The sequence below is a fragment of the Phoxinus phoxinus genome, assembly GCF_949152265.1.
Source record: "Phoxinus phoxinus genome assembly, chromosome: 13".
Taxonomy (NCBI): Eukaryota; Metazoa; Chordata; class Actinopteri; order Cypriniformes; family Leuciscidae; genus Phoxinus; species Phoxinus phoxinus.
Window position 1 is genome coordinate 9,561,722 of NC_136888.1, and position 25,715 is coordinate 9,587,436.

At 38.3% G+C, this 25,715-nt stretch overlaps 2 protein-coding genes across 7 annotated transcripts; both read right to left on the reverse strand.

The window, feature by feature from the left end:
- Positions 1 to 290: 290 nt before the first annotated feature.
- LOC307009291 (tyrosine-protein kinase Src42A) lies at positions 291 to 9,715 on the reverse strand (the record flags this gene model as incomplete). The annotated part of the gene is made up of 9 exons (XM_079632948.1): positions 291 to 3,296; positions 3,776 to 3,907; positions 3,984 to 4,131; positions 5,673 to 5,728; positions 5,878 to 6,033; positions 7,986 to 8,145; positions 8,244 to 8,410; positions 8,582 to 8,703; positions 9,429 to 9,715. The coding sequence occupies 9 exons, from the start codon at positions 9,713 to 9,715 to the stop codon at positions 3,103 to 3,105; spliced, it is 1,422 nt and encodes a 473-aa protein (XP_079489074.1). The 3' UTR covers positions 291 to 3,102.
- Positions 9,602 to 25,715, reverse strand: gckr (glucokinase (hexokinase 4) regulator). 6 transcript variants are annotated; one of them, XM_079632945.1, is made up of 20 exons: positions 25,578 to 25,715; positions 25,275 to 25,430; positions 25,091 to 25,159; positions 21,906 to 21,974; positions 21,649 to 21,722; positions 21,500 to 21,566; positions 20,996 to 21,049; positions 18,228 to 18,322; positions 18,041 to 18,146; positions 17,775 to 17,893; positions 17,179 to 17,277; positions 16,911 to 17,008; positions 16,697 to 16,773; positions 16,360 to 16,456; positions 16,008 to 16,105; positions 13,566 to 13,646; positions 13,333 to 13,482; positions 12,924 to 13,035; positions 10,942 to 11,034; positions 9,602 to 9,730 (listed from the first exon to the last, which is right to left on the reverse strand). In XM_079632945.1, the coding sequence occupies exons 1-20, from the start codon at positions 25,590 to 25,592 to the stop codon at positions 9,696 to 9,698; spliced, it is 1,764 nt and encodes a 587-aa protein (XP_079489071.1). In that variant the 5' UTR covers positions 25,593 to 25,715; the 3' UTR covers positions 9,602 to 9,695. The 6 variants fall into 6 exon arrangements, with proteins under 6 accessions (XP_079489071.1, XP_079489072.1, XP_079489068.1 ...); XM_079632946.1 differs by having other exon boundaries at positions 12,901 to 13,035; XM_079632942.1 differs by lacking the exon at positions 9,602 to 9,730 and having other exon boundaries at positions 10,162 to 11,034.

The following is a 25,715-nucleotide window of genomic DNA, read 5'->3' on the forward strand; positions in this document are numbered from 1 at the left end:
TTACCTGGAAAAAATCATGGTACAGCATTTGGTTTAAACCTATACTTATATCCATCGCCACCTGTAAGCTCTTTCAGTAGCTGTGGTCATCATATCAGTATTTTATTTTCAGAGTTGTCTAATTCGAGATGTATTGTGGTAAAAATAGCAACAGAGCGCTAGTAGCTCACAGAGTGCAACCATTTTACGTCAGAATAATGGCGCCTCTTATACTTCAAAATATGTATAAAATGATGTGATTTTTTCAAATGAAATGCATCTTTGACGGGGTTTTCTACTACATATTTCAGTAAGAGGCATCATTTTCGTTATTTTAAGCCATGCATGACTTAATCCCTTTAAAGATTTTTACCTTGCAGATGATTAACATGCGAGTTTTGCACTGGTAAGCCCCACTCAAACATGTTTTTAAATAATTTTTTATTTTATTATTATGATGATGTTCTTCATTGTCAAATGTGCTTCCTCATCGGTGGGTACACACACTAGAGCACAAATACTTGCTGCTGAGTTTGAGTCCAGCAGCTTGAATAGTTCTTGCGTCATTCTAATCTCATTGCATTTGCATTGGGAGTATCTTTAGCTGAGTGAGAGGATTGAGGTTGACTTACATCGGTCATTAATCTAGTACAGCTATTAGTCAATAGCGTGTAAATATAGGCTATAATTCAGCAGTGTCCATAGGCTGTCACACTGGCCTGCACTTTACAGTAAATTTACAGGAAACTTTTAATCTCACATAGCATATGTGTGTATATCCACTTAATTCCCAATGTAACTCCCCCTTGTGTTGGAAACATCCACGTGGAGTGTCAGTTTGGAATAGTTAAGGTGTTTTTTGAAAAAGTCCTTATGCTTACCAAGGCTGAATTAATTTGATAAAAATACAGTAAAATACAGTAAACCATTAAAGGGTTAGTTCACCCAAAAAATTTAAATTCTGTCATTAATTACTCAACTTCATGTCGTTTCAAACCCGTAAGACTTTCATTCATCTTTGGAACACAAATGAAGATCTTTTTGGAGTTTTTTTTTTTTTTTTAGCAAACAAAGCACACACATCGCTTAATAAAATCGAGGTTAAACCACATTCATTTTATGATGTCTTTACGGTATCTTTCTGGGGCTTGAAAGTGGCGATTGACGGAGGGACAGAAAGCTGTCAGATTTCATTAAAAAGATCTTCATTTGTGTTCCAACTATTTTTTTGGCAGAACCAACCCTTTAATATTGTGAATTTTACTATTAACTATTTTCTATTTTACTATTTTTTATAATGTAATTTATTCCTGTGATGCAAAGCTGAATTTTCATCATCATTACTCCAGTCTTCAGTGTCACATGATCCTTCAGAATTCATTTTAATATGCTGAACATTACTAAAATAGTGTATACTATACTTAGAATAACTAATACTATAAATCATGTAAAGCTTCTGTAATAGTCACCGTGTGGAATTCCTGATTAGGAATCGGTCAATGAAGTGTTTAGAGCATTTAAAACATTAAAGCATTATTTAAAACATTTTAGAAATGTAAAAGTCATATGAAATGTTCTCAAAAGGAAGAAGGAAACCTGCCTTTAAAAAAGTATATTTACAGTAATAGCAACAGCTCAGGCATTTTAAAAATTCACATTATCACAATCAAATGTTCTTTATCAGATCACAGAATATACATGCTCCAACAATAGTTTACGGAGTCAACAAAGGTTTAAAAATCGAACATTAATTTGCAAAGGCTCTGCTGTCACCAAATGTTGAAAGCTGACATGCAATTTCACAACATCAAAACAGACATTATTTTTTAGTTCAACAACATCGGTTAAAAAATGTCAGTCAGCAATGAAATACTGAAACTAAGAAACTTCATAATCACCTTTAGTAATACTAATAAGCAATACTACTAGTTACTAGTAATAGTCATTCATATTTATGTGCATGAGAGATTTATGTAACAGTCTTGATATAGTGTATGGGTGAATCTCATGAAACCTGTCAAGATGTCACATCACCCCAAAATGAAAAAATATTGGTTTTGCATTGTGAAAATAAGAACATTAAGAACATTGTAATACACATGTAAATTTGTGACTTAAATGTTTTTAATTTTCATAAAATAGTGTCACAATGCAAAAAAGTTTTTTTTTATATAATACTCAAATTATATATATACCGGTAGCCTATATATGTATGTATATATTTGAGTATTTACAAATCAATACATGACTTCTTGTACTGTCTTTATGTTGATTTAAATTTTGATTGTAATGCTTTATAATGCATTTCAATAGAAAAAAAAATGTGCGATCGTGTTGGTTACATACTCTATTCAATGTTAGGCTGCATAGATTAGGTCAGCCGGAACTGGGAACACTTCCCTTAAATCCTGATGTACTCGTTACATTATAAGAAGAATGGCATCTACGCTAATTTTAGTGTCTTTGTTTATCCCGAGGTTTTCCCACAGCGTGCCGGATCCAGGCCGTATCCAGATCTGACGAAGGACCTTCGCCTGGACCCGATGTCAACGCAGTGCTGAAGTGCCAACTAGTCTCTCCCTATGGAGGATCCCTGTACCACTCTACAGATAAAGCAGTGTGGGAAAATTCGGTTCACGTATAGGCTATCTACCCCGAAGTGATAAAATAAAATAAAATTCTGTATCAAAATGTATAGGCAAGACAAGTATTTTGTTTAGGCATGGTTTGTAGAGAATTACAAACCTGCGCACATATTCAAACGCACATAACTTAATTCTTGATGCGCACGTGAGCGCCATCAGCGTTTATCACAGGTTCGCGTTTAAAGTCCGTTTAGAGAGAACGAACGGTGTCGTCTTAGCGGCCCCTAATTTAATATCAAATTATCATTTCGTCGGAAGTGAATCAATCAAAACTAACTTTAGCTGGAAAATAACATTATTCAAGAACCGCTATAAAGCCGAAACAATCTCTGTTACCTTAAATTATACGTTTATCTCTGTAAAGCTGCTTTGAAACAATCTACATTGTTAAAAGCGCTATATAAATGAAGATGACTTGACTTGACTGTATAAGCTATACATGCTCAAAAGATTCTCAACTCTCTCATATCTACAGAGTCTACTCCAGTTCAGTGACAGGCTCGTGTATGAGAGCCATCAGCTTCTCCTGCAGCTCAGTAAATGTTGGCCTCTCTTCAGGGTTTGGCCTCCAGCACAGCAGCATAATGTCGTAGAGCGCTTCGGGGCAGCCAGGCGGTCGCTGCATACGATCTCCTCTCTGAATGGCTCGAACGCATGTCATTTTGTCTTGACCTGAGATTGTAGAAGGAAGAAATATACCAGAGTTGGGTGAGATGCAATCCCATTAAACAGGGAGTGATCTCGGAACATTGGCTAACGTCCTGGCAAGGTTCTCTCAATGTTATGAACAAACGTTTGGTCGGTAACATTAAGAGAATATTCTTGGTTTTTAATACCATTTGCAGAACATTAGCACAAAAATGTTATTTAAACATCACTAACGTAACTTTTGAATGTTCTCTGAATGTTCTGAAACTAAAACGTTTCAGAACATTCAGAGAACATTCAAAAGTTACGTTCCCACGTTTGCAAAATGATAAAATGGAACGTTCCCTTAATGTTTTCTTTAATGTTCACATAACCAAGAAAAAAATGGTTTTAAAAACTGGACGTTTTTGAACCAAACTAATGTTTTCATAACCTAATGGGAGCATTAGCTAAGCATTCTTAGAACATTTATGTATTATGTTTAGGGTGTGAAGCATGTTTACCAGGGTACGGGTCATCTCCATACGTGACAATTTCAGTTAAAAGGATGCCAAAAGACCAGACGTCACTTTTGCTTGTGTACTCCTGGTAATCGAAAATCTCAGGGGCCATCCATTTTACAGGGACCCTAACCTCTGCAGGCACATGAGAAAGAACTGTTGTAGTTTTTGTTTCATTTGTTTGCATGAACGTACGTATCAAATAGCTCACCTGATGAAATCCTGCTTCCTGGTAGATTAATTTGTGCGAGACCAAAATCGGCTATTTTGCAGCATTGCATGTCGGTGAGCAGAATGTTCTCCGCTCTCAAATCCCTGTGAACTATTTTGTTCTCAATGTAAGCCATTCCTTCTGTAATCTGAGAGATTCAGCAAAATAAAGACTTACAGTAGTTTACTACAGTAGTTAATCACCATAGACATTGAGGGGAGAATTTCGTGTACTTGCCAATATTTGGCAAAAAGTTTTAAAAGTCAAATTTTTAGTTGGTTTTACAGTACTCGTCAATGTCAAAATTATTAAGAGTATTGTAGTATTTATGCCCCAGTAATCTTTCATTAAAATAATTTCTCTTCCCTCTTGCAGCGAATTCTCTTCTGTGATGATTTATTGGCCTGAGGGCGGGGCCACCTGTCACTCACATGAGATCCACCAATAGCAAACCACAACCATCCAATCAAAATCAAGTCCCACCCAACATCTTTTCTTGCTTTAGAAGCTCTCCTAAGGTGTAAAGACATACTGTAGGCATGGCCTTGGTTTAGTATCAACTACGAAAAAAAAGAAATGCCTTTTTTCCTGATGAAAAAAGAGACTAGGCTGATAGTCTTTGTGCTGCTGTTTTTTATCTTGTTATGGTTAAATCAGCCTTTATAAAGCAAGGTGCACTGCTGTCGTTGTGCCAGATGTGAATAAGCGTTAACAAATGTGTACGATGAGGTTTCCTCTTTCCTCGTTCCTCACCTCCATAAGTGCATTTAGAGAATTGATATGTCCTTCATGATGATCGATTTTCGGGTCATGGGTTGAAGGACAGAGGAGCGAGGAAATGAGGAAACATCAATATGAATATTGAGAAGCAGCCAATCTTGCATGACAGCCGCACCGAACCGAATTGCAAAAATAATGAACACGCCGTCTCTCTCCCTAACATCAATATCAATGTTGCTGTGTTGGGCCGCCTAAAAAAACAGAGCAACAAGTTTATGAACTGCTTACTTATAGAAATACAAATATATTATATATTAGATCTGCCATCCCCACACCTTTTAAACAAATCCGATTGTGGGATTTTCCTGTCAAGCTTTAATTGTTTTTAAAGGGGTAGTTCACCCCAAAATGAAAATTCTGTCATTAATCACTAACCCTCATGCTGTTCTAAACCTGTATGACTTGCGTTGATCTTCGGAACACAAATGAAGATCTATTTGAAATCTAAGCCAGTTTTGTACTCTCCATTGACAGCTACACAACTACCACTTTGATGCTTCAAAAGTTCATTTAAGCATTGATCAGCGAACATAAACAGAAGTTTAACAGAACCTTCTTGACATACTAGAAGAAACCTTTTTGAGGAAGCTCAAACGTGCTGCGTAACACTAGAATTAACCTCATTGGTTCTTGCTGAAGCTCAAACGTGCTGCGTAACACGAGAATGAAGTGGTAGTTGCGTAGCTGTCAATGGAGGGACAGAAAGCTCTCAGGTTTACATTTGTGTTCTGAGGATCAATGAAAGACTTATTAAGGGTTGGAACTATTAGAGTGAGTAATTAATGACAGAATTAAACATTTTGGTTCACAATCCCTCTAAGGAAAACTGGTCATATGATTTTTTATATTTGATATTTGCCTTGGTCTAAAAATCCCCCAGATCTCAATTACTCTCAAAGAAATCGTTACCTGGACAGCAAAATCCATCATGAGCGAAAACTCCAGATCGTGTTTCTCTTTGTGGCCTGGGGAAAGATATAAGCATATGTGAATATTTAAATTGTATCTTTTTTTTCTGTAAAAGAAATGTGTCAATTAAGATTAACATCAAGATTAAGGTAAAGGTATCTGTGGTGTTTATTATCTCCATACAAGTTCATATTAGTTCACTTACTGGTCAGAAATGACTTTAAAGAGCCATTTTGCATGAGCTCTGTCACTAAACAGACGGGTTTACTAGTGGTGCACACAGCATAGAGCCTCAGCAAACGCTCATGATGCAGCTCTTTCATGATGTCAATCTCTGTTTTGATATATGGATAATCCACAACTGCAAGTAAAATTGTACAGACAAAAAGTTGCATCATAAAACAAACCAAGAAAAATTATTTATGAGCCAAAACATTATGACCAGTCACAGATTAAGCAAATATTATTAATCATCTCCTAACAAGACCACATGTTAAGGTCTGGGTAGAGTAAATTGTAAGCAAACAATCAGTTCTCATAATCAATGTGTTGATGCAGGAGAAATGGGCAGGAATAAAGATCTGAGCGACTTTGACAAGAGACAAATTGTTATTGCAAGGTGAATGGGTCAGAGTATCTCTGAAACGGCAAGGCTTGTGTGTTGCTCCCGGTCAGCAGTGGTGAGAATATACCAACTGTTATCCAAGGAGGTACAAACTAATAAACCAGTTACAGGTGTGTTGGGAGCCCAGAGCTCATGGACGAAGGCTATCCCATCCGGTCCGAGCCAACAGAATGTCTACTGTGGTCACACAAAATGTAAATGATGGTTACGGGAGGAATGCCACAACACAGTGCATCATTCTTCTGTGTAGACGCAGACCTATCAGAGTGCCTATGATGACCCCTGTCCACCGTCGAAAGAGCCTACAATGGGCACGCGACCGTCGGAACTGGAACTTGGTGAGGTGGAAGAAGATCGCCTGGTCCGATGAGTCCTGCTTTCTTTTACATCATGTGGATGGCCGTGTACGTGTGCGTCGTTTACCAGGAGAAGTGACGACGACAAGCCGGTGGAGGGAGTGTGATGCTCTGGGCAATGTTCTGCTGGGAAACCATGGGTCCGGCCATTCATGTGGATTTCACTTTGAGAGGTGCGACTGATCTTAAACATTGTTGCAGATCAGGTACATAATACCTTCATGACAATAGTGGCCTCTTTCAGAAGGATAATGCACCTGCCACACTGCACACATTGTTCAGGAATGGTTTGAGGAAGATGATGAATAACTCAAGGTGTTTCCCTGGTCTAAAAATTCCCCAGATCTCAATCCATTCGTGCATATGTGGGATGTGCTGGACCAACAAGTTCAATCCACGGCGGCTCCACCTCATAACCTACAGGACTTGGAGGATCTGCTGGTAACATCTTGGTGCTAGATACTACAGGACACATTCAGGGTTCTTGTATAGTCCATGCCTTGGTGAGTTGGCGCTGATTTGGCCGCATGCAGAGGACCAACAGTATATGAGGCAGGTGATCCCACCAGTAGTTTCTTTCTTCTTTTGAACACAAAAGAAGTTCTATCATGACAACTCCCTGAAGATTTTTAGCATGGTAATGGATATGACTAATGTATTTGGTCTTGGCTGCTGAATTGCTGCTGTTGTTGTAGATTATTGCTGCTGAACAAGTACAGTACAGGAACTTGCGACTGCCAACACATATCCGATACGCTGCTGTACAAATAGCATATTACCCCTAGCAGATCTTTACAGGTGGAGCTGGGGAAGGTGAAGGGTTTTAGACGAACTCTGAAAGCACGCAGCAAACTGCTATCGTGAATGATAACCAGCCATTTAAATTTTGAGCAACAAGCTCATTGGCTGCAGATGCGACATGAACCAATCAGCTTACGTTAAGGACCCATCAGCCGGCGCCATATAGAGTTTCATGACAGAACTAGGCATATAGTATCCTTACAATGGTAGTCAATTGGTGCAATCTTTGAAATATCTTCTTTTGTGTTCAACAGAAGAAAGAAACTCAAACAGGTTTGAAACAACTTGAGGATAAGTAATGACATAATTAAATGTGTTGTATGAAATATCCCTTTAAGCAGATTATTTATTTACCCCTTACAGATTAATGTAAAGGGTAAAAAAAAATATTGCATTTCAGGTTCATGTCTAGCCAAGTTGTGCATTTTGTATGATAAACACCATTGGGTCGCCACTCAATATCCAACGTAAAATATGGAACCTGAAGTAAAACCCATCGAGAGCCACTGAATTAACCGATTTATGAATTACCTTTGAACTCTTTGATGGCCACATCTGTTGTGTTGTTCCAGAGCCCCTGCCACACATCGGCAAACTCCCCACTGCCGAGCTTCTTTATTCTGACTAGTGAACTTCTGTCTACCTCCCATTTGGAGTCAAACGACAGAGTCAGAGTAGCTGGCTGGTCGAGCTAGAAGAGTAATGAACAGATTGGAAGTGAGCTGAAAAACGTATTTATAGGATGCTGCCCTGCTTTCAATAATCTGTAGGTTGAAACTCTTTACTGACCTTCACACAGGGTTCATGAAGCTTTGTGCAGAGTCCGCCTTCATTTTTAGAGTAAAACTCTACCAGCTCATGCAAGCTCTGGAAAGTTGTATGATGAACAAGGAAAAACTGCTTTTCGTTTTCCCTCCACTTGATCCGGTAATGTCGTACATTAGGTCCATTCCTCACTTTAAAATAAATCATTACAGAAAATGTTATTCAGCTGCTCTGAAAGTTAAGATTAAGGCTGGTTCATTTTTAATTTATCTTTTTTCAATGTAGTTAGAGTGCAAAAAAAATACAGTTAAATGAAAAGCAGTAGAGGCTTGAGACATGATGTGTGTGTGAATCACATGTACCTGATAAGTAGTAATTGTTATTCTCATAAGACTTCCAGATGAGAAATGCACCCTCATGATTCTGGGGTCTCAGCAGACATCTCCTGGCCTCTATACGCATTTTAACATTCCCAAAATACCATCTGAAAATCGATTGATACTAGTTTTTATGATGTTCATTTTTATTTGTGTCCAATGTATGTGGTGTAACAACATTGTACTACCACAGATTAACAATAAATAAAACAATATAATGGATGAATCTCAAAGAAAACACTGATATACATGTACAATTTTATTTAGGCCTATGCAAATTTATTTATATATAGGCATATACAGTTATAGATAAATAAAACTGAAAAGTTAATGTACTATTTATTTATTATTAAATGTATTGATTTTCAAAGTATAATTCGAAGTATACTTAACTGTAATATTTATGCAGATTTTTTATTGTATTTTAATTATTGTGTCTGGACAGGTTGGGAAAATAAAAACATTTTCAACATTATAAATTAAAATATGGAGGAAATGTGTTTATTTTATGTGAAAATAATGTTTCATGATCTTTATTTTATTATTTCTTACTTGTCTCATGACAGTTTTCATGAGATTCATCCTAATAGCATATATCTTAGTAATTTCCAAACACCATCTCTGTGATCATTCTCATGAGACATTTCTACAGAGAAACACAAACTGAGCAGTAACAGTAGCTGTAGCTTTTTCACCAAAACTTGTGAAACTGGAAAGATGGGATTCCAGTTTCATTCAGGGCAGTGATTCGAAACACAAAGCGTGAGATGACTCTGTATACATTATTCATTCGTAAGCTCAAAATGATCCAAAGAATAACTCAAGGACTTACAACTCGGCCTCTACGCTACCCAGCGGCTTGACGAACTCTTTAGGCACATATCCATGTTCCTCCACAAAGCGTGTAGGTCTGCCATCCTTAGCTGTTTTTCTCCTCACGAACAACCAGTAGTCAGTCTCTGATATCACTTCCAGAACATCTCCTTTCTTCAGATTTAGATCCAATATTGTGCGTGAGGGATAGTCGTGGATTGACTTGACCCTGTTACGGTTGATGGACGGCTGTTCTTTCTTCGTTTGGCAACACCGGCAGCAGCGTTTACAGGAAGAATTCCCCATGTTCACCAGTCATATCTTCTCATGCCGTGTGCATGTGCAGAATGATGACATGACAAGCTCACTTTGATACCAACTCACTGTAGCCAGACAAGTTCCTATTGGTTACAGTTAGGTCAAGGAAGTATTTGGCGAAAAAATTATCAGAATTTCCCAGATGTCATCCAGTTGGTTTTACTTAAGCAAAAACAAAAGGCTGTAGCACCCATGCATAGCTTTTCATTTGTATGGTGTTGTTGTGTGTTGTTGTAGATACTTTAGTTACAAGGTAAAACTTTACAATAAGGTTCATTTGTTAACATTAGTATTATTTAGCATGAACTAATAACGAACTGCACTAATACAGCATTTATTAATCTTTGTTAATGTTAATGTTAATTTCAACATTTACCAATACTTTATTAAAATCTTGTTAAAACTGGATTCCGTAACTTTTTGGGGTTAAAAATTATCCAAAATAAATGTTTGAGCAAGAACATAACTAGCCAGGGTTCAAAACTATCTGCTTGCCTTAGCTCGATTCAAAACGGTAAGCATAATGTTTTTAATTCAAGTACTGGTGGATTTCCGTGGGAAATTCGAGCATGTCTTTGCGTCATTACGTCACATCTTCTGTACACATAAAGGTGTCTCGGCTAGTAGGCTATATTGCGTGTGAGGATGTTGGAGGTGGAGATTTATAGCCTTTTCTCACAGCATTGTGATTCTGAATGACAGTATCCACACCGGCGCGGCGACTGACAGCCGCACATTCTCCTCTAAACATTGGATTCATCCGCGCTCTGCAATTGCAGATTTCGAACAGAGATGGCGACCAAGAGGAAAAACTATGGACTGCAGCTTTAATACACTGTGAACAACATGAACAAACAATGAACAGCTATATTTTTATTAACTAACATTAACAAAGATTAACAAATACAGTAATAACTGTATTGCTCATGGTTAGCTCATGTTAGTTAATACATTAACTAATGTTAACTAATGAACCTCATTGTAAAGTGTTATAGTTACTGTATCTTAAAAAATGGCCATTCATTGTGAGAATGTATCATTTCGAAAGTAAACAATTGTATAGGTAAACCTCACAGAATTTTATTTAAATGTGTTATTAGTAAATTCGCACACATGCAAAGTATAAATTAAACCATACATAATTGTAACATTTATGCATAATTTTATCGTGTGTTCAGTGCTCTTGTTTTTGAGGAGTTGAGGCAGGCGCTCACTGCATCTCGGATCACAGGATGACAGTCCAAATGACGCTGTGCTTGAGCATGAGTGCAGCCACTCTGGAGCATCACCAGTGCAGTCGGGACCACCTGCCAGTTCAGGTAACAGTTCAATCTGCCTTTATAAATCACACTTTGTGTTTATAATAATAACTTTATAATAATCTATATTCTCCTATCATTTAATATGCAAAGACAACTAAACCATTCAGAGCAAAAGAGTAAACAATGTGGTGCCATCAAACTCTGCTCAACTCAACCAGTGGTGTACGTTTGGGGCGGGGCTATTTGTTTGTCTGGCAATGGCAAACCTGTTTGAAAACAATTTTTCACATTTTTTGCAACTCTGCATGGTGACTCTTGTGAATTTAATCTTAAATCACACCATGTTGATGTATTGTTGTTTGTTTGTACCCAGACAGCAACAGTGTCGGCTCAGACCCGGCCCACATCTACACGTGGATTCCACACGGCCCGGATGTGAGCCGGGTCGGGGCCGACACTATGTTGCTATATATGTTTACTGTATACTGTGTAATGAAAAATTTTGATTTTCATTGATCTTTAGTAGATATTACAAAGTAGTGTGAGTCACATGTTTCTATTGTTCGTATTGTGGAGTGTGAACGGGTAAATATATGCATGTTTGGGTACGTGGCTGAGTGTGACACTTTAGGAGCATATGGGACAGGACCTTTGACCTTAGTATTGACTTTATGTGACAACTAAGTGATAAACAGAAACTTATATAACAATGGGTCTCTTATCTATAGAGGGCATGGCAGAAAGAAACCTGCTGGAGAAAGACCTTGAATATGGTATAAAGGCTGCCCATTGCTTCCTGTCTAATGTCTCACTCACTCCACAGCGTAGCAACTGTGTGGCGACTGAACCTTCTTCAAGAATAAATACTTTTTAAAAGACTGTTTGATTCAGAATGTCTCTTACGCAGTGATGATGTTTAATGAGATTTTTTGCCACAACCACTGTATGCAGTTTCTTCAAGGTCACTGAAATTACTGAAAAAAAATCATAATTTGAGTGTCGGACACCAGTGACCGATTCCAAAGTTACCCTATTTACTTTATCAGTGCACATTACTTCTCTAGTGGTGAACAATTAACCTCTGCAAGTTCATACACAGAAAAAAAATGTGTGTCGTGATAAATCAAAATCTGCTCTGGAATGGTTTTCCTTCTCTGATGATGTCAGTTTGACAGCTTGGGTTGAGGGATAGCTCACCCAAAAATGAAAATTAACCAATGATTTACTCAAGTCATCCTAGGTGTATATGACATTCTTCTTTCAGACGAATACAATCGGATGAATAAAAAATGTCCTGGCTCTTCCAAGCTGTAATGGCTTTTCTTACACAAACGCATTGCTTTGCTTCAGAAGGCCTTTATTAACCCCCCGGAGCCGTGTGGAGCACTTTTATGGACTTCAAAACAGAAACAGCAATTCACTCACCCTTTATCACTCACTCATTCATTATAAAGTTTGGAAGAGCCAGGACATTTTTCAATATAACTCCGATTGTATTCATCTGAAAGAAGAATGTCATATACACCTAGGATGTCTTGAGGGTGAGTAAATCATGGGGTGATTATCATTTTTGGGTGAACTATCCTTTAACCACTCCCCTCCAACCGTCAGTCTACCATGAGCGAGGGATGGAGGAGCGCTAAAGTAAAACCCGCGCTCTATTCAATATTATTTTTCACTTGGAAATACGTCACAAAACTGAAGTAAATCCAGTAGAAACTTCTGTTTCACGTGGACTTTAACGTTAGCAAATGTTAACTAATAGGACTTTATTGTAAAATGTTACCTACAATTCTTTGTTTGTATAAAAATAAATAAAAAAAAAACGTAAAATGTAACCTGGCAGTTTTTTAATCTTTAAAACTTCTGCCTGCCTCCACAGATGTTCAAGATAAATAAACCAGTTCTTACTCGCTCCCGTGTGTTCGCTGCACCTGTGTGTGTGTGGACATCTGCAGCTGTCATGTCTTCAGTCAGATCATCTGTGCTGTAGACGGCTCTCAGTAGAGCACTTTCACACTCGGTTTTGGAGCAGCCTGTGAACCGCTGACAGTGATGGCGTATAATTAAATGACCACGCAGAAAGCATACAAAGGGGTCATGTTACAGTTCCAGCTCAATTACTTTTCAAAATTGAAAGCTAGAATTCGCCAGTCAAATGATCAGAAGAAAATATGATCGGCCTTTGCCCATGCATAACTCTCCATGTCAGGGTTTTGGTATGTGGTTACCAAGGTAGTTTCCAGGTAATTAGTTTTAGCATGTTGCATTGTGGTTGCTTGGGCATGGCATTCAATATATCGTTTCTTTAAGAGATCAGTACAGAAAATGCATTACTGATACCTGTAAAATGTTGATGGCTCTCCTGTACAACTTGCTGTTAGTTACTCTGAGATCTATCATGTAGTTCATGTAGACTTTTCCCTTCAGTACATGAGCTCCTGTGCTGATCGCATTAAGACACAGTTTGGTTGAAAGCTCCCAGTGCTGTCTCTGTTAAATTAAAGAAGGATTTACATTTTTACTTATACAGCTATGGTTTTACAATATTAGTATGTAAACTAAATATTACTTACCATTACAACTGAGTTGTCCTTCGCTGAAGAAAAAGGCCATGTGATATTCAGGACTGTTTCAAACATGTGGAAAACTGTTTCCTGAAACAATAAATGTAAGTACATGTCAAACAAGGAAATTAATTGTATTAAAAGGGCAAAAAAAAGCCACTGTTGAGTAGCAAACAGGTATTTGAAGCTGGCGTCTCAAGAACCTCTTCATGCAGGCTGGCAGTTGTACATATACAGTTGCATTTCATGCACACAAAGAGAAACGTTTACAGTGGGTGTAGAAATACATGAAGACTCATTTTTAATTAGTTGTATTTACTGACTAAGGCTGTGCTGCAATGGATGGTCAGGATGGATGGATTTCTGGATGGTTGGTGAATGGTCACCCTATTCCAACAAGACTGACGTCAAGAAAGAGGTGACGGGTGATGATTTGGGCTGGAATATTGGGAAGGTCCCCCTTTGGGGTCCCTGAGGGTGTCAAAATTACTTGCAAGATGCAAGATACGTGGAGTTCATAACTGACCATTTTCTGGTATAAAAAGAAGGATAGCGCCTTGTGAAATAAAACGTTTTTTATGCAGGACAACGGACCATGTAGAGGTTCTTGAGACTCCAGCAGCTTCAAATACCTGTTACCTCTTTTTTATAGCTGTCCATTTAATACAATTAATTTGTTTGACAGAAACTTTCCTTAATAAGCCTTTATCTGACCGAGTTCCTCTGTGCTCTATATCACTCACAAATCTTTTGACACTTCTTTACTGTATAAAGTATACACAATATATATATATTCTCCTACAGATCCTACTTTGTGTATATATATATTTTATATATATATATATATATATATATATATATATATATATATATATATTGTGTACATTGTGTGTGTGTATATATTCCAACCTTTATTACTAAGTTTATATATATATATATATATATATATATATATATATATATATATATATATATATATATAAATATATATTGTTTATACTTTATATAATATATGGGTGCTGGTCATATAATTAGAATATCATCAAAAAGTTGATTTATTTCAAGAATTCAACTTAACAGGTGAAACTAATATATTATATAGACTCATTACATGCAAAGTGAGATATTTCAAGCCTTTATTTGTTATAATTTTGATGATTATGGCTTACAGCTTATGAAACCCACGAAATCAAAATCCCAGAACATTAGAATATTACATGAAATCACACAGTAATTACACAGTAATAGCGTGGTCATTGAACCAGGTTATGGTTCTTTTGGCAGTGTGGGCTGGTGCAAATCCTGCTGGAAAATGAAGGAAGCATGAAGTGCTCTGAAAATGTCCTGGTAGACAACTGTGTTGACTCTGCATTTAATAAAGCACAGTGGACTAAAGTCCTCTTTTCTGATGAGAGCAAATTTCTCATTTGGAAATCGCGGTCCCATAGTCTGGAGGAAGAGAGGAGAGGCACAGAATCCACGTTGCTTGAAGTCCAGTGTAAAGTTTCCACAGTCAGTGATGGTTTGGGGTGCCATGTCATCTGCTGGTGTTGGTCCACTGTGTTTTCTGAGGTCCAAGGTAAACGCAGCCGTCTACCAGGAAGTTTTAGAGCACTTCATGCTTCCTGCTGCTGACCAACTTTATGGAGATGCATATTTCATTTTCCAACAGGACTTGGCACCTGCACACAGTGCAAAGATACCAGTACCTGGTTTAAGGACCATAGTATCCCTGTTCTTAATTGGCCAGCAAACGCGCCTGACCTTAACCCTATATAAGATCTATGGGGTATTGTGAAGAGGAAGATGCGACGCGCCAGATCCAATAATCCAGAAGAGCTGAAGGCCACTATCAGAGCAACCTGGGCTCTCATAACACCTGAGCAGTGCCACAGACTGACCGACTCCATCACGCCGCATTGCTGCAGTAATTCAGGCAAAACGAGCCCCAACTAAGTATTGAGTGCTGTACATGCTCATACCTTTCATGTTCATACTTTTCAGTTGGCCAGCATTTCTAAAAATCCTTTTTTTGTATTGGTCTTAAATAATATTCAAATTTTCTGAGATTCTGAATTTGGGATTTTCATTAGTTGTCAGTTATAATCATCGAAATTAAAAGAAATAAACATTTGAAATATATCAGTCTGTGTGTAATGAAGAATATAATATACAAGTTTTACTTTTTGAATGGAATTACTGAATTAAATCAACTTTTTCATGATATTCTAATTATATGACCAGCACCCGTATACAGTATATATATTCCAACCTTTATTACTAAGTTTTTTTATTTAGTTTTGCACTCAAAAATAAAATGCAAAGTATGTGCAAATATTACCTGATTGCATAAACAGCCTTATGCAATTGTACGAAATGTAGTAGAAGGGAATTTTGTTAAGAAGTGAGTTTTTGCTACAGGCAAAATTCCAGCTCGCTCATTTTACTCACAGGAATGGTGAATTTCTCAAGGTCATGAGCGATTGCATGCAAATTAGATGTCCTTTGCCTCAGTTGATTGGCCAGCGCCGTCACCTCGTGTACGTCATCTCGAGAGAGAGAGAGAGAGAGAGAGGAGAGAGAGAGAGAGAGAGAGAGAGAGAGAGAGAGAGAGAGAGAGAGAGAGGAGAGAGAGAGAGAGAGAGAGCGAGAGAGAGAGAGAGAGAGAGAGAGAGAGAGAGAGAGAGAGAGAGAGAGAGAGAGAGAGAGAGAGAGAGAGAGAGAGAGAAATATATTTAAAACATATTTAAGGAGCTGCTCATATTCCAATTGTCGAATGCGTAATTGATTCATGTTTGCTCACCATTCACTGTAAACAGAAATAAGATCATGTCATTTTGACTCAGGCTATGTAGGATGGTGTCCACAAAATCCTTGTGACCAATTATGAATTCTGGTCCCTAAAAATAACTGTTATTATATTAATAGATATTAATAAATGTTTTTATAATAAATTTTCATATAATATATTACCAATGTTGTCCGATTACAGCAATTGTTTCACCTTTAAAGGGTTTTGCAATATGCATGCAAAAATGCATACAGATTTGAAACGTCATGAGAATGAGTAAATTATGGAAAAAAATTTTTTTTGCACAATCTATCCCTTTAAATTGTTTTATCAATTGCTTTGAGCTCACCAAACATGATAGATCTCCTTCTTTGTTTTTCATTTCGCTGAAACCGTTGTTGATGAAACCTCTGATGTCACCAAAATCTGAAAAATTTAATGTGGTTCTGGGTTAAATCATTTTCCAATAAAAGTATGCCTGCGCTGTTATTAATTTGACCCATTTGTCAAATGAACAAATTGAAATGACGTAGCATATAATAAAATGACACTGTAAACAGCACCTGCTCCATATGTTGGGATACATTCACTGGCATCAGTCATTCCTATAATGCCAAGAGTTTCCCATCCAAGATAGTACACATGTGCTTTCATTTGAAGACTGTTGAAACATTTACAGAAATAAATCATACGTGAGCCTTTCATTATGATGAAACCTTCATGATTGAGATAAATGCTACACTTTTCGCCACATGCACCTGAAGTTCAGCCTATTCATGTGGGAAAACTCCAGGGTTTATATTTTAGAAAGCAATGAAATGTTGGTTCTACCTCTCTCCTGCTTTGTGAATAAGGGCTGCAAGTTCATCACTGCGTGAGTAAGTAGTGTCATAAACCATCTCACTCGCTGTGATCCAGGCAGACATATATCTGGATGACACATTTAATTGTAGTACATTACTCATGAGGGGTATGTACACACACACACACACACATACATGTGAAACTCGAAATTTGAATATCGTGCAAAAGTTCATTTATTTCAGTAATTCAACTTAAAAGGTGAAACTAATATATTAGACTCATTACATGCAAAGTGAGATGTTTCCCTTTTTACATTTCCAAAGTAACCTTCCTAACACTGAATGTATGTGAGATTCAACACATTCTTTCTGTTGTGTGATTGTGTGGAATTTATTTGAATTGCCATGAATGTAATTCCTCTTCCTGTAATTCAAATTCAACGTCCCGTGGGGCGGAGTCAATTCAATTCAAATTCCAATTCATGAATTGAATGGAGGCCAATTCTGAAATTCAGAATTTTGCACAAGCCTGATACAAAACAAAATAATACTGTACATATTCTAATATTTTAAATATATATATGTGTACATTAAATTAAAACATAACTGAAATTGAAAACATACTCAGGTGTCATCATCTTGTCTCTAAATGCAGCTTCATATCCGGCCAGAAGAACAGTTTCCAGAATGATTTTTGTTGCACTGCCTCCTTTCATCCGGGACGATCCACTGATGGCCTCAGCCTAAAGAGAAACCAGAGGTTCTTCAACTACGACAACAGCATCATTACTGCTTATGACAGGCGGACGCTCCTTAAACAGCAGTAAGAACATTGATATTTATTGTTTATGTGTTCATTTAAATAATTATGTCAATGCAATTTCTCAAACCCCCAATACAGGATTTAGCACGAATGCTTTTTTATGTCTCTGCTCTGCAGCCATCCTCTCTGCAACATCTTTAAAGTGAAATGAACAGTCCTGCATTAGCTCACTCCTGTAAGGATGGCATGAGTGTTAGCAATCTGTTGTTGTTATTGATAAAAAAGGCATTTGTTTTTGTCTTGATTAGCCTTACCTCGCCATATGTACGGGATTGAATCCCAGAAGCACTGGGGTGAAGATGTCTAAGTGGTTCAGACAAAAATCCAGTTGCCCAGCAAAAAATGGTGCCTTTGAAAGAGAAGAGTATCATGAAGCACACTCACAGGTCACCTACAAGTAACCTATGAGCATGTGTTTTATGCAGGGTTGGGTATTGTTTTAAATTTAGCAATCAATTCCAATTCTTATCAATTCCTAGTTTTGATTCCAATAAGTAAAAAATAATCATTCACATTTATTCTAAGTCTTTTTGCAAAACAAATAAACAAAGCAGCAATAGCACAAACAAATGAAATAAACTGTGTTTTGGGATTTTTAGGTAGGTCTAGGCCTATTCGGGTACAGAAATGTAAAATAACACTACACTTTATAAATAAAATATTCATTACAAATATAAGCCGCGTTTCCACCGAAATTACCCGAAACAATTTGTCCCAGGAACTTTTTTTGCCCCACACCGGTTGCTTTCTGCGTTTACACCACGGTCTAAAGTATCGGGAAGATTATAAACTGCGCGCGACGGCTCCTCCCAGTCTGCGACGGACAGTAATCAGTTTTGAGCGCCACATTTATAATAAGTATGGAGGAGATTCAAACTGTGCTGCAGTTGTTTGTGATGTATTGGTTTACTAACGAGGAAATTAACAAAACGGCAGAAAAGAGACGAGCACTGATACTAAAGCGCGTTCAGAAAGCTCGTAATGCTATAAAATTAGACGATGCGGACATTGACCGTGAGATGGCTGGGACGAACGCGCAGAAAATTTCCTGTTACACAAATACGCTTAATAAAGCCTGAACCTCGTCGTCGGTCCAGCTGTGTGTTTAAAAAAAATGTAATTCCATATTTGCAGACGGAAAACTCTTACTGCATGAAGCCACGAACCGCAATAGATTTTTAAAAATGCCGGTTAAATTCAATCAAAATGCGGCGTGAACACAACCAATCAGCACGTTCAGCGCACAAGTCCCGCCCCCGAAAGTTCCTGAACTTTGAAAAAGTACTACCTCGCCAGCAGGGACTTTCGGAGGGGGAAATATTTACCCGGAACTTCATTTAGACCCTAGTTCCTGCGGTGTAAACACACCGAGTACCACCCCAAAGTTCCTAGTTCCTGGGGAAAGTTCCCGCGGTGGAAACGCGGCTATAGTAACAAACGCTGTTCAGTCAAGAGCAGAGAACCTCCCCTTCGGGCTGTCCCCGTCTCCTCGCGTCTTTACGAAGGTCGCAGCCCTTGATAAAGCATCAACTACCTTGATGCTCGACCTATCTAGTAGGTCTATCACCACAATCTTGATTTTCAACACATGCACTCCACTGTACCTAGGTGAGCGCCTGAAGAATTGAATTGTGAACAGGCCCCCTTTGGTGATGGGGGCATTTAGAAAGTGCACTTTCTCTGAATCCCACATCTCCGCAAGGTTGAGCCAAGAGTGGCGCTCCTGGACCAGTAACAGGGACATCGGCCAACCAAGGGCCTGCACCGTCACCTTCGTAGCCCGGAGGGCATAGTCGGTGGCCGAACATAGTTCCTGCATTACCTCTGGATCAGGACTACCCTTGTGCAGGACTTTCAACACATTTTGGCCTCGTAGACTTGCAAAATAGCCAAAGCTTGCTAGGCGGAGGCGGCCTGGCCGGCGGGATTGTAAGCCCTCGCCTTGAGAGACGAGGTAAACTTACAAGCTTTGGACAAGAAGCTCGGCCGATTCCACCAGATGGTGAAGTTTTGCAGGTATAGATGCAGTGCAATCGCACGCTCCACCTGTGGAACGTCCTAGTACCCCATACGCCGCCGCCATCGAGGGTAGTGAGGACGGGGGAGCCTGCGAAGTGTGATCTGGTAGAGAAAAGTGCCTTCCACGACTTCGAGATCTCCTCATGCACTTCTGGGGAAAAGGAACCGGGGAAGAGCGTCGCGCAACGTCACATTATAACCCCAAGAACCAACCGTCCAGCCTAAGGACTTCGGACTGGAGGAGACCACACTAGCCCACTGCTCATGCCTGCCAACTCTGCCTCAGACTCAAAGGCGGCAGCACAGAGGAGTTATCCACGTCAGAAGGCATAAGCCCGCCCCCGATGCTGCAAGGGACACTTCATCTTCCTCTTGAGCCCCGAATGAGAAATTAAGCTTGCCCGAGGGCGAGCAGCAAAACTCATCCAAAAGCTCGACCGAGGGGACTGATCGCGCTGAGGAATGAGAGGCTCGCGGGTACTGGCCCGGCGGCAGCTCTCTCACTGTAGCCCTCAGATCGCTCTCAGCGCCCACCACTGAGGCCTTTTACCCAGAGGACAGGAGTCAGCTCGTACTCTCAGCCTCTTGAAGAAGTGCGAGAGCCGTGACCAAAATGTTTTAGAATTAAATCTTTATTGGGTAACACTTTACTTTACAGTGTCCATGTTACATATGTTACATGTACTTACCATAGTAATAACAGTAAATTACGCATAATTACATGCAACTAACCCTCAATCAAATCCTAATCCTACCCTATCCCTATAGTAAGTAGCCTACATGTAGTTCATTAACATTACTCAGTGCTTAAATGTATTATTACATTGTAACAATCACACCTTAAAATAAAGTGTAACCCTTTATTGTTATCATTAGTTATCTTTTTGTAGCTATAATTCATTCAATGAATCTACAAATGGTGAGATTGTTAATTTGAATTTCTATTGTCATGACTATTGTCTTTTACTGCTAAATGGAATGTGATTTGAGAAAACAGACTTACCGACATGCCACAGGATATTCCAATGAACAGCACCTCCTTCTTTCCAGCACAAACCTGTTTAGAGAATTTAGAAAAATTTCCAGAAGTATGTTTAATTGTGTCATATTGTTTTTGGCAAGCATCACTATTGTGTTAATATCATTATTCAAATATAAATACAAATGATTTAATATCTAAAAGTAGCGTACCTCACTAACCTTTATAATCGATTAGACTTGATTTTCAACTAACAGATTGTGATCAGTGTGTGAAAAAATAAAGACTTTCATTTTGACTTAAGACTTAAGCAATTTTGACTTGAGTCTACAAGCAACACCCGAGCAGCAAACGCACAACATTGTTAATAACCACTTTAGTAATCACTCTGGCATTGCGATGAGGTGCCGCTCACATGTTCTTCTGAAAATGTGAAAGATAGTCCATTGTCTCACCACAGGGAAACTGATGTATTACTATGGTACAGCTGCATTGCACTGTTTGTGTTCCCTCTGCTCCTGCGCTCACCTTCTCCAGCATGCGAGCTCCAAGCCCCGGGTCGTCCTCTGGAGCCTCCTGGGATGTCAGCAGGGCCCTTTAAAAACAGAGAGTTGAAATACTGCAGTGTCACACTGGAGTCTCATCTCATGCATCAAACAGACAGACGGTTTATTCACCTGTCACCTCCAGCTATGATGTAGGAACAGATCTGTTTCTGTCTTTGGGCATTCAACATCTCATTAAAGGACGTCTGTGGTGATTATGACGAATATAAAGAAGTGATTTAACACAGTGAGGAAAATGTCAGATTGGTTTCTAATTATTTATATATACATATATATATATTATATATATATTATTCAAATTACTATGTGTATGTATATTTTTTAATTATAATTTATTTAAATCAATAAATCTTTCTTAAACTCTATACCACCAAAAGAAATGCAATACGGCCTGATGTTCCACAGCCACTTAATACAATCAAACTCTCCTCTGGGTCCTGCAAAGACAAATCAGTTGTGATGTTTTAATATTTTTAAAGAAAGTTTCTAAAATTAATTCAAAGAAAAAAACTAAAATTATTAAAAATGAAAAATAAAATGTGAAATATATACAGTGCCTTTTGAAAGTATTGGTACCCCTTCATTTTCCCCATTTTATGTTGCCTTACGTTAAACTGCTTTAAATTACTTTTTTTTCACATTTTTTACACTCCATATCCCATAATGAAGAAAAAAAGGATTTGTGACAACTTTGCCAAAAAAAAAAAAAAAAATGAAACAAGTACATTGCATAAGTATTAAAACCCTTAACTAAGTACTTAGTTAAAGTACCTTTACAGCCTCAAATCTTTTTGGGTATATGCGACAAGCTTTCTCCATTTAGGGATTTTCTGCCATTCTTCTACAGATCCTCTCAAGCTCTGTCAGGTTGGATGGGGACCGTCGGTGGACAGAGATTTTCAGGATTCTCCAGAGATGTTCGATTGGGTTCAAGCCCAGACTCTGGCTGGGTCACTCAAGGACATTAACCGAGTTGTCCATATGCCTAACATTGTCTTAGCTGTGTGCTAAGGGTCATTGTCCTGTTAGAAGGTGAACCTTCTGCCGAGTCCGAGGATCTGAATGCTCTGGACCAGCTTTTCATTTAGGATATCTCTATAGTTTGCTTGGAACTGAGCTTCAGCAGACCTTTTGGTGCTTATTTGCAAATTTCCAGTGGGTTGTCAAGTGTCTTCACTGAAGACAGGCTTGAGTCTGGCCACTCTGCTATAGAGAGTGTTGCGATGTACTTCTCCAAGTTTCTTTCGTCTGCATATATGATCATGGAGCACTACCAAAGTGACCCTCAGCTTCTTGGTCACCACCCTAACCAAAGCCCTTCTCAATTGCTCAGTTTGCAATATGTTGATTTGCTCAGCTCTAGGAAAAGTCCTGGTTGTTCAAAACCTCTTCCATTAAGGATTATGGAGAATACATGCTTTTGTGAACCTTCAATGCAGCAGATTTTTTTTTTTTTTTTGTAGTCTTCCCCAGATCCGTCTTGACACAATCCTGTCTCTGAGCTCTACAGGCAGTTCTTTTGACCTCGTGGCTTGGTTTTTGCTCTTATATACAGTTTCAGCTGTTAGTCATTTTATTGAGAGGTGGGTGGCTTTCCATATCATACCCATTCAATTGAATTTGCCACAGATTACGGTAACTCACTCAAAGAGTAATGTCACGAACTGCTCCAAGACACGAAGGTGGAGAATCCAAATGCAGCTTTTATTAAGGGGTAATCCAAAGAACAGGAAGGGTCAAACACAGGCAGGCAGTCCATACAAACAAACACACAAAACAGGCAGGGGTCAGAGGCAAAAGAGTAATCCAGGGAACAGGGCAAGAAATCCAAGAGACATGAAAACCTGGAGAATGCTCAGAATTGCGGTGTGACACTAAAACAAGACTTCGCAGGGAATTCTTCTTCTTCTTTTTACATTTATTGGCGGTTGGCATACCAATTTGGTGCATTACCGCCACCAACAGTTTGGGGTGTGGAGCTTCAATGCGGATTTATATACTAACATAATATAATTATATATATATATATATATATATATATATATATACACACATAGCCTATAATGATAAAAATAAAAAATAAAATAAAAATAATACTAATAAAAAATGATATATATTGTATATTCTTGGTTGTTCTTAAATTCGATCAAATATACCTGTTTCTTTTAAGTATCTCATGAGAGCTGGCCATGCTGATGGTTTTGATGTAGAAAAAGAAAGTAAACCCTCTATTGATAATTGTGTATAACCTAGTTCTTTGACTTGTTCTAACATTATGGTTCTCTCTGTGCTGTATGCTTCACACTCTAGTAATACATGCTCTACAGTTTCTCTCTTGTCACAGTTAATACATAGTCCTGTTGCGTGTTTCCCTAAACGACTGAGATTATGATTGAGACCTGTATGTCCAATTCTTAACCTTGTGATCACAGTTTCTCCCCTTCGCTTCCAACCACCCTGCCTCCTTGTTGTCACTTGCTTCTGTACTTTATATAAAAATCGACCTTTGGTCTCCTTTTCCCATTGTCTTTGCCATAACCTATTGATTCCTGTTTTAATGACACTTTTCATTTCCATTTTACTCAATGGAACTATCCATTGCAGGTCTGACTTAAGAGTCTTTTTAGCCAAACGATCTGCTGCTTCATTACCCTCTATTTCAACGTGAGATGGGACCCACATAAAACACACTATAATATTAAGATTTTGTAATCTATATAAACTATGAAAGATTTCATAAATCAAGTCAGGCCTACAAACAGATTTACAATTTGCAATACTTATTAATGATGCCATTGAGTCTGAACAGATGATATATTGGTTAGGCCCAACCTCCTCTATCCACGTGAGTGCTAGTAAAATAGCTAAAAGTTCCACAGTGTAAACTACTAAATGGTCTGAAGTTCTTTTTAGTATTGATATCTGAAAATGTGGTATATATACTGCTGCTCCCGTCTTTCCAGTATTTGGGTCTTTTCGCAGGGAATTAATGAGTGTACATGGTATAAATAGGCTGATACTAACAAGGTAATGAAATACAGGTGAATGCAATCAGTGATGAGTCCAGGCAGTGAGTTCTGGGAAATGTAGTTTGTGAGAATGACAATAGTCTGGGATGGAGTGCCCTCTGGTGGCTCTCAAGAGCACTCCACCTGGTAACCGTTACAAGTAACATCTCAAAGATGATCCAGTGAAATTGCAGCTAAATTTCAAGTGTCCCCGAAAAGGGTATGAATACTTATGCAATAGAACAATTTAACTTTTTTATTTTTATCACAGTTAAAAAGTTATCACAAATCTTTTTTTTTTTAGCTTTGACATCATGGTGTTTGGAGTGTAGATGTAGAAAATGTAAAGCAGTTTTTAGGATATATTGTGGGGGTGAAATGAAGGGGTGCGAATACTTTTGCAAGTCACTGTACATAAATATTAGTGCTGGCGGACGATTAATCGCATCCAAAATAAAAGTTTATGTTTACATAATATACTGTATGTGTGTGCTGCGTATAATTATTTTGTAAAAATACAAACACAAAAATAAATAAATACTGACCCTCAAAATCATTTCAACCCTCTTTGCAACATCCACCATCGTTTGGATGACAGGTGAACTACACAGTCTCTAAATAACAAAATGCACAGGTCAGCATTGTATGGGAAACTCTTGTTAGGAGCGTAACAACTTAAGAAAACACAATTATTCCTCTCATATCCTGTTTACACTAAATAGGCCAAACCTGATAAAATGGGTCATGATTTATTTTTTTCTCAAAAATCTCGGCGTCGCATCGTTTCAGTATTTGCACCATCTGTTTGCTGTGCGCTCTGTCAATATCTCTGCTGATGGGGTTGCTTTTCTCTGTCACAGGTAGAGAGAGCTCGTAACACGACTGCTGTGTTAGACAGAAAACCAGCATCACTCAAGAGCTTCTTTAATCACATTTAGGCTTACAAGGGAAGAAGATTTGTTGGTCTATTACCAGCTAAAGGACATTTGAAATGAAAGCACAGGCAGTTAACAGTGCTCAGTTTTCACTCACCTTCAAGTGATCCATTATCAGACAGAATGAGGACTTCAGCGTTTCAGCGCAAACAATGCACAGTAGCCTATAAAAGCATGAAAGTCAATGCACTGAGAGGAAAAGCCCTGACAGAGAATAAAGTGAGCATAACAAAGT

Coding starts and splice junctions, on each gene's coding strand:
- gckr (XM_079632942.1), bottom strand. Junction 21,723..21,905: donor GTATTGCATTTCTTTTGGTG/GTATAGAGTTTA, acceptor TAATCACCACAG/ACGTCCTTTAATGAGATGTT. Junction 16,457..16,696: donor AAGGAGATCTATCATGTTTG/GTGAGCTCAAAG, acceptor AGTTATTTTTAG/GGACCAGAATTCATAATTGG.